Source organism: Charadrius vociferus, unplaced genomic scaffold, assembly GCF_000708025.1.
Source record: "Charadrius vociferus isolate BGI_N301 unplaced genomic scaffold, ASM70802v2 scaffold92, whole genome shotgun sequence".
Taxonomy (NCBI): domain Eukaryota; kingdom Metazoa; phylum Chordata; class Aves; order Charadriiformes; family Charadriidae; genus Charadrius; species Charadrius vociferus.
The window spans coordinates 4,556,035-4,569,195 of record NW_009647874.1 but is presented as its reverse complement, the minus strand read 5'-3'; the positions used below and the strand labels follow the sequence as shown (position 1 = coordinate 4,569,195).

The window sequence follows — 13,161 nt, the reverse complement described above, 5'->3', positions numbered from 1 at the left end:
GGACTAGATCACAATGTGTGCACACAAAGAAATAAATCAAAGCTTCACAGACAAATGACCTTTTCATTTTGCAACCTTGGATGACAAGACTGAAGATCTAACAACATTGCTTTAACAGCTATTTGTGACAGTAACATTTTAGGGTTGATTCTTAACCAAACTAAAAAAAACCCAAACCCATCATATTGCACTAACATGATGCGCACATGAATACTCAACAAATTTGGAACTTCTACATCCACTGCACTGATTTTCACCAACTCATCTACTGAGAAGAACATAATTTGGTATTCTTTACGCAGAGACAGGGTATTTAACCAATAAGCATTCCTCAATACTGTTGAGAGGAAGGGAAAAAGGAGGGGTTGTTGTGAAATTAGCTTTTATTCTAGATTCAACATGAACGCTGTTCTAGCGAGACAATGAGTTCCCTGTCTCCTTGTGCCCAACCCCATGTATCTGTCTATACTCAGTTCTTCTGACTTATTCTACAGTACAACCTTCCAGAACCAGGAGATGCAGAACCTGAACACAAGACATCATAAGGAAAATTTTAGATTTCATACATTAGATTCTAGCAAGTCTCTACTGAATTTATACACATTTATTTTTCTAATCATAGAATGGTTTAGGTCGGAAGGGACCTTAAAGATCATCTACTTCTAACCCCCCTGCCATGGGCAGGGTCACCTTCCACTAGACCAGCTTGCTCAAGGCCCCATCCAACCTAGCCTTCCAGGGATAGTGCCTCCACAACTTCTCTGGGCAATTTGTTCCAGTGCCTCACCACCCTCATAGTGAAAATTTTCTTCCTCGTATCTGTTCTAAATCTACCCTCTTTTTGTTTGAAGCCATTACCCCTCATCCTATAATATCAAGCTTTAATGGCACCAATGAAAACAGCCACATCTTTAAAATAAAAAAACCACCTACCACCAGTTTTGCAAGTCCTTAAACTCATGGGTGAAGCCCTAAAACTGTTTAAAAACGTACCTAAAGTCGTTTTCAAACTGTTCTGACTAATGTTTAACAAAATTTACTTTAAAGAGACATGACATGAAACAGCTGAATCCAAAGGACTGAAAAATCTGCAAAATGAAAACAGGAACTACAAACAGGACTTTACAAGTATGTGTGCAAACAGTTCCTTGCCTGATTCTGCTGGTTGTCTAGGTAAGAGGCCAGTTAAGAACAGCATGACACTGATAGAATGACTTCCAGAACATATTCCTGCCTGTTCTATTTCCCATGGATTCCTCAGATTGAAGAAAACAGAGGCAAGCCAGATTAACTGCTCTCAGCCTAGCTATCATCTTTTTCAAGGACCTGAGGACAACTTTAGTTGATCCTATATATTCCAGTGCATGGAGGAACCAAAGAACATAAATTCTTGTAAATAAAACTTGCGAGGGCTTTTTTTTCCATTTTGTTTTTGTTTTGTTACAAAGTCACAACATGATAAATATTTAGATGGATTAATTTCAATTTTAGGAAAATGCTTTTCAATTGACATTCTTCTTTATTTACAGATGAAATGAAACTTATGCAATGCACAAGGCAAAAGGTTAAAAACCAATCACCTGGTACTTATTTAAACATACCGAGATGAAGGTTGGACAATTGATTAGATATTAAATGCAATCAACAGGATAATGTTCAGTTTCCTGATATGCCTGACACTTTCTGCATGTTCTTAGTGAAGTTTCTCTGGGAACAATCACTAAGAAGCATATCTTTAATGTAACAGTGGTATTTTCACTCAGCTGTTGCAAGGGTAGATTTATTTTAAACTAAACCATAATCTCAAAATGCAGTCTTCTGTAATGGTGTTTTTCCAGATGTTTCTTCTTTTTTTTTTTCCAAAACGAGAAATCTGCAAAAGCAGTAGACCTAAACTTACCTTTCCATGATCCACTCTGGCCGAACTACTTTTTCCCCTTTCAATTCTTTTATTTTGGCATTTGGAAGATTTGTGGCAATGATGTGAGTTGTTTTGGATCTAGAATAATACACATGGTATTGGCCTCCATGCAACATCATTAGCCGTCTTAATTCATCAGCTGAGGGATCTATAAAATTAAAACCAGAAATATTCCTGTTTTGTGTCAGCAAATACAGTAAGAAAAACAACTTTAATTGAGAAATGTGATGCCACGATCAGAAAGAGTGCAAACCATTGTTTTTCTTCTGAAAAACCTTACAAGTTCTTCAAAGAACAAATCAGAAAAGCATTTCTGAAGAAATGTAGGAAACTGTAGAAAAAAATCAAGTATTAGATTAACTCATTTATCTTTTCACCAGAGTTTGGGAGAGTAGTTTATATCCAGAAGTAATAGAAAACAATTAGTATCAAAAAGGTTAGCAACAGCACAGAACTCCTACTATACAACTTCTGATTTACTGAAGCAGCTAACTCTCTCTTTCCTTACCACATTATTCGTCAGTTCTACAGGGAACAGAGAATACCTTAAGAACTAACATCTCTTCTTATCCCCTCAATTACACTAAAAAGAGTACTTATTTTGCAAACAGAGGTGGGGGGGAAGAAAGCTCAATTTAGGAACCAGTACCTTGAAGAATATGCAAATGCTAGATTTTCACTAAAGAAACCACATTTATTAAATAAATTATTAAGATGTGTTAATAGCTTAACATGTCCACCTTAACCTTTTTCAGCCCGTTTGAGCCCTGTGCTCGAACCAGCACTGCTCTATATCACAGAAGCTGTACACATCAGTTATGTAACAGTCACAACATTCCTGGCATAGGTCCCTGAAAAAGGCTTCTGGGAAGTTTCAAAAAGGTTATTAAGCTGCTTTACAGAACCCAGGAGAAATATGAACATAAGTATGGTAGATTAAAAACCCTACTCCAGTTAACACGCACTATCAGTCCGTTGCAGACAATGCATATGTATGTCTTACCTCTTCTCTTGTTCCTCCTTCCACTATTAATGGTTCACTGTCTCAAGCATTACACCACTCAAAGCATGAAAACCCAACATATCCACCCAAACATAAATTTAATGCATACACTCCAAGTCCAATGCAACCATCAACAGTTTGGAAAATTAAAAATTTATGTAGGAATATGGAGGAAGTTAAAAGGTTTCATTTCAAACAATAAGACCGCAGAAAGGTGGAAAAAATTACTATTTCTATCAGTGATCATTCATGTAAATGATTTAGTAAAGTAGTATCTATATTCAGAACCTAAATCTGATTTTATATTGAAAACCTTAATCATGAAATACAAAGGAACAATATACAAAACATATACAGTAATTGTTACGTATTTACTTAGCTGCAATCTCATGTGTTTTACAGTTCCTTACCCCACTGAGGATGGATGGTAAACAGACACTGAACAAAACAGAACAGATCCTTCAAAAAATAAAAGCTTCACCTGTAAATCCATTGACATAGATGGCGACTCCACTAAAGATACTTGATGAATTTCCATCCCTCTGGTGCTGTATGGCTGAATCTGACCGGAATTGATCCTCCAATTTCTTAACTTTTGCTGACATGTATCCACCCTAGTTTGTAAGTTAAAACAAAACAAAACAAACCCCATGATGCTAGTCTTATTTTCTAACGTTTACAGACAGAAACTTGTCAGTTGTAAGACTGGAAAGGTATGCAGCATTCCTTCAAATTGGTTCTGGTTGACATACAAAAGACATTCTTTTTCCAAATAAAAAAACAGCAAATCCTCCATCCTAAATTCATATGTACAAGATAATTGCATATTGTTTCCAACGTGGCAGGATTTATTTCATACTTCTTCTATCTTATTCTATAAGAAAAAGATTCTATCTATATAAAAATTCTTACAGAATAAAAAGAAGGAAGAAAAAAGAAATAAGGGAATGATGCAAGTTTGGATGCTACATTGGATGCTCATTGCCTAAAAAAATAATATAGAGAATACTCATTAAGGTCCATGTACTTTCAATTCTTAAATATACATGAGAACGTAGTATCTTAAATATTTATGTAAATTAGGTGCCTTAGTTATTGTTTGTCCATCTACATAGAATGTGGTGGAGACAACCATAATTAGTTTTAAAATTATTTCATTTTTAAATGGTGATTTAAAGCTATTCAAGGGTGTGCACTTATTAATAATGCAACTCAGTGGATTATTTTGAACAAAGACTTCAAAACTGGGTGATTTAAAAAAATTATTTTGAACTTAATTATGTGTTTTTAAATGAAGCAGAAGAGCTTAATTTATAGCACACCTTTAGCATACATAACAAAATTGTAAACCCTTTTTAACCAAAGTGACATTTACCTCCTTAAAAAAAAAAAAAAAGAAAGCCACTGGAAAATACCCATATTCCCCAGCCATCGCCATCGCCAGCCCGTTTCCGCCATCCACCCCGCCTCATACTGAAGCTTCTGCATAGGAAGAAAAATGCTTGATCAATTAGATGTTTAGCAATATTGTCAGTAGCATTTCAATGATGCATTACAGGCCATCTACAGATTACCACAAAGATTACATTTTTCAGTGGGCTTCACTGAAGTATATGAGTTACACAGTTAACCTAGAAATGAAAAATAAAAACCTAGTTACTCAGTTTTGTAGTCATGCATACTGTGGCTCCTGCTATGTATCAAAAAACACACATGCAAATTTTGTTCTATTCACCCAGAATACAAAAAACTCATTACAATATTCAGTTTCCATTATGATTTACTAAATTCTTTCTGTTCATCATACATCTCCTATAAAAATGAGTAATAAAACGTTCTTAAATACAATTGCTACTGTTCATGCAAAATACTGCCCAAGTCAGGAAAAATCTTTTATTTCCTATTTGGTACTATCTATATGGTGGGATGCAGGCAAACGCCTCCTGCTACTAGAAACTGGACAAATTTCACCAATGGATTTACATCTAACCATGAAATCTCCAAACACTTGCTGCTCCTATGCAATACACAACATAAAAGAAAAAAAAAAAAAAAAAAAGGCCATCTTACAGTCGATGAAAAGCCAGTTGTTTAAATGACCTAGTATGATCTATAGCTAGGCTTGTGATTTGAGGTGTTTTGGTTTGTTGGCTTGTGAGGCTTAATAAATAAATAAATAAATAAATAAATATATGCAACCAGCCAAATTGCAGTTTTCCTTTACGCAAGACACTTATCCCTGGACCATGAGCTGTACCAGCAGTGTCCTCAGATTAGCTTTTATTTGGGTAGAACAGAACTGGTGGAGAGAAAAAGAAATGTTTTGAACTGTGGCCAGCTGTTCACTGCACCCAAGTGATTCACATTAACTGCAGCTGTTGTAACACTGATTTTAAAATATTGATTAATGATGTAGTAAGATCATGAGGTCACTGCCTGCTATTACATCTCTCACTTTCTGCTCTAACCAGTTCCCTAAATAAAAATACTGTTTTGTCTTTTAGGGTTATCAGCTCTTAAGAGTCTGAGGACAGGACCCTGAAACTAAAAGGAAGATGATTTAAGCCAGTCACCTTTATTTTATTAAATATTTAATTTCTATTCCTTTATCCTCCATAAAAATGCACAAAACTACAGTTAATACACAGAAGGAAGTCAACTGGTTTTTTTTTTTCATCCTTGTCTGCTTTTGAGAAGATACCTATTCTTTGGACTATCCATAGCATTGTCTGGTAATGGAGCACAGAAGCTTCACTCAGTCTCCAGCCTACCAGAAAACACATACAGCTATGGATGGAGTTAACAATGTATTTTGGTCATTTTCCTGTTCTTCTACTGCACTGTTTTGGAGACTGCCCCATTTATCACATTAGAATTTTGTTTCCTCTGAACGGGGCTGAAAGTTGAATTCCAGCTTTTGTCTCTTAAATCCCTTTTGTTCTAGAGCTACCAAGCAGGCATACTCGGAAATCCAGTTAAACCACCCTGGATTGCAGGCCAGTTTGACTGCAGAACAAGATACAGCTGCAGGAAAGTTTTCATAAATATGATCGTTTTCATGGAATACTGCAAATATGCCAAATTAGGCAACTATAGAATTATAGTCAAAACAGTTATAACTACCCTGGAAAGACAAACTTCAGGTGTACGTTTCAGGACCTCTGCAAACAGAGGAAGATCCTGATGCACCTGGTTCTATTAGTCTAATATTTGCTGTAATTTGATACATAACCTCCACAAATATGAAGATTAATCACATCAAGGACACGAGCTCTACAACAACAACCAAAACAAAGCAACCCCTTATCAGCAAGTTGTATTTTCTCTCTAGGTACCTGCGTTTCTTGCTCAGAGACCAATTTCCAAGACAATGGGCTTTCTGAAATTAATTTTTAGTGGTTTGGATTATATCTATTAGATACCACAGAACTCTTAAGGAGTAGTGAGAAAAATGAGAGGAGATGAGTTAGATGACCACATCAAATACAAAACTGACTTTTTTCCTATAGAGGACAGTACATACTGGAAGTAGGTAGGCAATTTCTTTCATATGGAAAATACATATTTTTCCATCAGCTGAAGTCAACTGTAATTCAAATCTATCACTTCTGGCTAAGAAGTTCGTGAAGAAAACAGAAAAATCTAAGTTCAAGAAAAAGAATAAATTATTCATGAAAATGTCATCTGGTGGTTTTAGACATCATAGGTATCAATGTATAAGCTCATAAGAGACATCAGTATTTTACCTGTTGATTACCCTTTCTCCTTCTTAATAGAGGATGACAAAGTCTTAAAGGGTGACTACAAAAAGGATAGAGGCTCTCTCTTCACAAGGAGCCACATGGCAAGAGGCAACAGGTATAAGTTGCACTACAAGAGGTTGCATCTTGATAAAAGAAAGAAATTTTTTACAGTGAGAAAAATTAATCACTGAAACAACCTCGCAAGGGACATGGTAGAGTTCTCATCACTTGAGGTTTTCAAGCTGCAATTGGACCAAGTGCTAGATAATCTCATCTAGGCTTCTCTACCCATGAAAGGTTGGGCAAGACAGTCTCTCGAGATCCCTTCCAATCCAGGCTGTTCTATGATTCTAAGTCTATCAAAGAGAAAATCTCACACAAAAAGAAACTCTTACTCTGAAAAAAAACCCAAAGAACCTTCAAGACTGTATGGAATGCAGTCATGACAACAGCAGTCTAACAAAGATGTTCTTTATTCCAATCACCGAGTTCTTGAGAAGATAGGATTTGACAGGTAGCTACTCTGACCCCTATACAGACAACCTCTTGCTTAAACTAAAATATCTAATGTCTGATAAACTGAAGAACTGCCTTTATGAGGTTAAGCTTTTCTGAAACCTTGAAACACATTCAATCTTTATTCAGGACTCTGGGATGCGAGGAAGAAAGATCACTAGTCTAAAAGCCATTAGATCACAACACCACAACCAGTGGGGCCAATCAAAATCAGAATCATGGATAAGTGCCTAGTCTGATTAAAACTAGAAATCAGAAAAACAAAACTACTTTAGGTTATTCTGTTAAAACCACAACATATCAACTGTTCAAAAGTTGTCTTCCTAGAGCCTGCAAAACTAGAGAAGCTGAACTGTAATGCCTACTTACAACATCTGATAATGATTTACCATTTCCTTGGCAGATACGATTTTTGACTCAGCCAGTCCACTTAAGTTCTAAACACACAAGTTAGGAACATGGTACTTCAGTGATTACTAGATGCCTCTGGCTCAAGTCTTGAGAGTCGTGGATTATTTTCTTAACGCTGATATAAAAACCTGGGAGCCTAATTTCTCCCTTCTTAGTTCCAGGAACTGAATGATGAACCAAGGTTTCTGGACTAAGGAGAATCACCACTTCTAAAGACTTGTGTTTACAGTGCGAATTTTTCCTTGAGAAAGAAGATAACCTCTACAGCTGCCTTGCTGAAACCTAAGGAACAAATGAGCGTGAGTGACATCTTGCACAGGATATATTAAATCAGAGGAGAAGTTAACCAAGATTTGAAACATGCTTACTGGTTCATGAAGTAAGAAATATAAGGATGACACGATGCTCCCTCTACAGAAATCACGATGAAGGGATGAGTAAGAGATGCTTTGCAAAGAACCTTTGAAATGGGGGCAGAGCGGGGAGAGGAAATCAAGGCAAGGGACTTAAACACCCATCACAAACACGCCCATTTCAGACAAGAGTTCATCTTTCTTATGAGTATAGTACCTAACTTGTTCCAGAACAGTTTTCTCTGTTTTCACAAATTCAAGAGCACAAATGCACAGTGACTCAGTGAAAGTGAACCGCCATAGTTTTCAGGGTATGTCTGGAGCCTGAAGGACAAGCTATAAAGTGATCCTTCGCCGGGAGAAAAACTTCTTAAATAAATTGAAATGCTCATATTCTGGACCTGTGAACACAAAGAAATGTTCAGCAACTTAAAAAAAAAACAACCAACAACAAACAAATGCAACAAACTCTGAAACTGCACAAAAGCCTGTAAAGGTAGAGATAGTATTTCCAGGAATAGAGTCCAAGTTTTCAGTGCAAGAGAAACAACCTTTCAAGGAAAAAAAAAATAAAAAGAGTCACGTTAAGAACTCCTGTGATCAAAATTAACATGATTTGGCCCTGCATCTCTTTCCAGACCAACCATTCAAATAGTTAAATCTTACCATTCTACAAAGTAGAGTTTTTAAACTAAAATTCAAATTTCTATTGGGCGATCCTTTTCAAAATTGAAGCTAGAAGAGAAACTAAGAGTTTTGATACTTTGCGCATGACTGGCAGCTCAGAAATACTCAATACAGCCCCCTAGGAAAAGATATGTAACATCCCTTTGTGCACTGCTTTATAGGCCTAGCATTATACTTCCCAACGCGCAACCACTTAATCCTATTATTAAAGACTGTTAATCAAAGCGTACAGATCAGGTAATGGAATGAAATGTTAAGTCTACATTTTATGAATTCTATAAACATGTCTGTGTGTATAGAGGAGTTGCACAACAACTGTGAGATTTTAGATGGCAAAACAAGGAATGCAGATGTGAATGTTGATGTTAAGTTAATATTTGTTTTAATCTCATCTGTTACACACAGCCTGATGCAGGAAAGTTATTTCTTTAAAATACTTTAAATTCAGGGTGATATGGCTGTAAAACAAGTGGCTTTCCATTATCTCAGGCAGTTGCGATAACACAGATCACGGACAACCCTAGATCAAAACCACAGGTACTATGAGGAAAAATGCTTGGGAGCACAGAATACAGATCTCAATGACTCTGTAAGAAATGAACATGGATCCTCATGGGCTTTTTAATTCCAGGTCAGTACTAGTCCTACCCAAACTTGAGTTGTCTCTGCCATAGTCTTCAGCATTCCCTTTACCAGGTATATGGTGCAGAAACATTTCTGCTGCCTCTCCAAGTAGCCAACTCAAATCTGGCAGAATATACACTTTAAGGCCCTGCACTACAGGAAAGCACAAGAACTATCTCCAGAGACAAGACGAGGCTACACTGTGACTCAACAAATAACCCTGCCAAACTTGTATACATGGCACAAGTAACTTCTAATACAGATAATCCAACTTCAGGTAACTGAAAGCTGAGTGAAAGTATAACACGTTGTAACAGCTATTTTGCATTTATGACCAGAGGGAACATGCTGTCAAACATCTTCTAATGCAAAAGAACTTGATTTAGTTAACATATTCAAACACCACAAGCCTCACTCTTGAAGGTGTAACTCTACTGCTAACAGAAGTATGGATATCTCAGGCCTCTGCTAATGAGTATCAGAAAGTTTTGCTTGAACTGTAGATTGAATCCATCCCAGCTCAGCAGGGCTTAAAAGTTGTTTCCATCAAGTGGGTATTTTGTGGCCTGTTTGAGTTTCATGCATCTACGTTCCAGCTCCCACATCAAACTCACCACTCTACTTGGCACTAGTTTGCAAGCTCTTTGAGGAAAGAACTGTCTTACGTGTTTACACATTTCTCAGCACAAGAGATCTTGGCCGAGTCTTGTGGAAAAGAGCTGCTGCTACAGGGTCTAAAACTGTTTTCTGCCACATATTGAAAAGTTCAGAATCCAGCAAAAGAACTTAAAAATAAAAAAAGACAGTTCGAAATTTTTTAAAGATACTGTATTTTTAAATCCCCACAATTTTAGACACTTCAGAGTTAACACTACTGTTCCATATTAAAATGAATTAATTAGTAAGTTGCAAAGCAACTGAATGCTATTCTAGGCGGGAAATAAAACTCTCAGGGTGAAGTTTCATAAGATGGTTGAGTCAACTTGATGGCTGACCGCCACCAAAAGGGTTGGTTCTGCTATTCAACCTCAGCTGGCCTTACACGCTTTACCTCTTTTTCCCAATCTCTACACCACCTCCGAACTCGTATGATCCCCATGTTCATGCTGGTGCTATGTGCAATTCAGCTCACTAAATCAACAGAAAATTGACATAATTTTATGGGTTAGTTTCCTGCCAGTTCAGAAAGCTGAAGTGACTCACAAAAGCAGCAGAAAAAGCCAAAGGAGACAGGGCAGAAAAGAGGAATGGATGGGACCGTTCCTTCCGCTGCCAGTGGGATCTTAAGATTTCCAGAAACTGACTTTTAGGGTCATGGCTATAACCAACAAACTGTTGTGTAAATGTGGATATAGAGTTGCAACGAGCTAGCTACTGTTTACTAACTAGCCCTGCTTATATTCCCCCCTCCCCCCCCAAACAAGAGGGGTAGGCTAAGTCACCTTTTCCATTGCATAAGAGTTTTCAAAGCAATTTACAATCAAACAGCTCCTCATCTTAGGCCACATGTGCCCATATGATAATCACTTCTAACTACAAGCACCTGATGTTACAGGGGCAACCAGCAAGTTGTGCTTTGCAGTTCAATCTTTGATGATATTTTAAAGCAACAGAAATGAAATTAGCTGAAGGACACTTGGAAAACATCTGACCCCAGAGACACCCAACACCACCCTCATCTCCTGTGAGTAAACCTAAGAGTATAAATTAAGAAAGAACAATCATTAAAATCTCAGGCAAATTAAATAGTAAACACAAAACTGTTAGTGCATATGAGAAATTTAGAAATAGTATTTTTTTTTAAATATGCCTATCCATGGCATTTGCTAGAAAGGTAAAATACTGTAGAATCCACATAAAGCATGGAAAAGTCCTTCAGAATCAACTATTTATGTGTAGATGACTATTCTAAAACTGTTCCGTGCATACTTTCACTTGAGGTTGACAGCAAAGAAATGATACTCTGACCTTCAGTTCAGTCCCCCAGAAAGACACAGGAACTCTTTGCTCAACTAATCCAGTTTCCAAACAGATTATTTTTGCAACTCAAAATGGTCTTCATTTCAGACCAGTTTACTTTAACATCAAGGACTTTACACACAAGTAACAACTAAGAGATACACATTTCTTTTGCTGGCGAATCATCACAGTGACCTAAAGCAGTTGTACAGCAGCTAACCGTTTATACAACAGCTGTACAGGACAAAAGCATTTAGACCTTTTCACAAATGACTTGGAGTCCGGGACGGATGATGGTTTTAATTGTCACAACTTGAGGAACCATGAGCACCAGGTACAGAAAACAGCATCACTGCAGTCTGCACCAGCTTTGAGCAATCTGTTTTCAAGAAGACACTCTTTTTGCTTTTATACATGGCATTTGAGATGGTTAGTTCTTTGAAAAATAGCAAGCCAGATTCAATTTGAGACCAACTGTCAATGTTCCATTCCCCTCTAGGAATAACACTCAGTAGCAGCTACAGTCCATTTAGAGCTTGTCACAAATAGTGGTTTAACTTGGTTGAATTTTTCTTCTGCTCACAGAAGACTCTTGCTTCAGTTTCAATACTTCTGCATTTTTTGGCAAAGTTTCCCCCCCGCCTCCTTCAGAGTTCCTCAGTGACGAGTGGCTCTTCTTCATAAATTTTCATTGTTACATTTAACCATGTAGCTCAATTAACTTTTTAGTTCAAATATCACCTCTTTGATACAACTGTTCCTATTGCCACAGTACACTAGCAAGTTTCAGCAGACTTCAGCAACTGGCTTCATTATTTCTCTTCTACACTTACACCCTTTCGGGGCTTCAACCCCAAGAAGACTTAGCACACTCACAATCTTTATGCCAGCTTCTAAATGACTAGATTCCAGAATAAAATCCATTAAGTAAAATCAGAATAAGAAGCACAGCTTGTGGAATTAGGACTCTCAATAGCAACACAGTGAATGGATTGTAAATTACTAAAAGGAAATTCTCTTAGTCTCTTGGACTTGAGGATCTGAAACAAGATGAGTAGAAGAGTTGGGTAGTCTTCCTTCAAGCCCTATGTTTAGCTGTTTGAGAACAGTGTTACTCTTTTCTTTCAAAAGGAAGAGTGGGATGTCAATTTTTCTATCTAATAAATCAATAGAACTTGTTCAGAAAATTTTTAGTTTGTGCACTCCTCAGTCTGACAACCATCCAGTCCCACAACTCGTGTTTTACACAACAAGTCTCTGCTGAGGCATAGGTCAAGAAGTTGGTAGGTAGCACAAGTAAACCATGATGTCTCCTCCCAAATAATGAGAAGAGTTGCTGCTGCTGAATGATTTAGGACTTCTGAAGACTTCCTAGACACAACAGAAGGAAGTGTCATTGTAAAGCTAAAGAAAAACTTCACAAGGGAGAAGAAGTGGGTAAGTGGAGGTATAATCGATATAAATAAATAAATGGAAAATGTGCACAAGGTGATCAAAACAAGGACTCTGGGAACGCTCTGGATTTGTTAACATCAGATTCAGTGGAACTGTGCTGGCAAAAACTTCTGACACACACCACCTTCAGCTTACCCAGATTCCATAGACTTCAGGCCAGCAGACTGGTGAAATCCTGTCAAAAGAGACTACATATTTTTGATGGATTTTATGTATTTGTTTGGATATACATATGCGTATATATTTGTGTGTGTGTCTGTGTGCGCACACATGTGAAACAAATCTGCTCTCTGAACCAATGCTCTACCCATTGTAACAAGAAGGCACCACTTCTTCTCTGCAAGTTATTTTTTTTCTTCAGAGAAGTGCCCAGAGCAGATGTGCTTTATGCTCAACTCAACATTATCAGTGTACACTGAGCAGATGCTGATCAGACCAGGCTTTTTTGGGGAAAAAGAAGAGGCAAGACATCCACTTTGCAAATCTCAA

The 13,161-nt window shown here is 37.3% G+C and overlaps 1 protein-coding gene across 2 annotated transcripts in view; it reads right to left on the bottom strand.

The window, feature by feature from the left end:
- The window catches only part of REV1 (REV1, polymerase (DNA directed)), a 48,411-nt gene extending 44,009 nt beyond the window's left edge, over positions 1-4,402 (bottom strand). The window contains exons 1-3 of one of the 2 annotated variants that reach the window (XM_009883084.1): positions 4,340-4,402; positions 3,406-3,538; positions 1,901-2,069 (exon numbers count right to left, since the gene is read on the bottom strand). In XM_009883084.1, the coding sequence (XP_009881386.1) occupies positions 1,901-2,069; positions 3,406-3,538; positions 4,340-4,396 (359 nt within the window). In that variant the 5' untranslated portion in view covers positions 4,397-4,402. The remainder of the gene's footprint in view (positions 1-1,900; positions 2,070-3,405; positions 3,539-4,339) is intronic. The other variant, XM_009883085.1, reaches the window with a different exon arrangement.
- Positions 4,403-13,161: the final 8,759 nt, after the last annotated feature.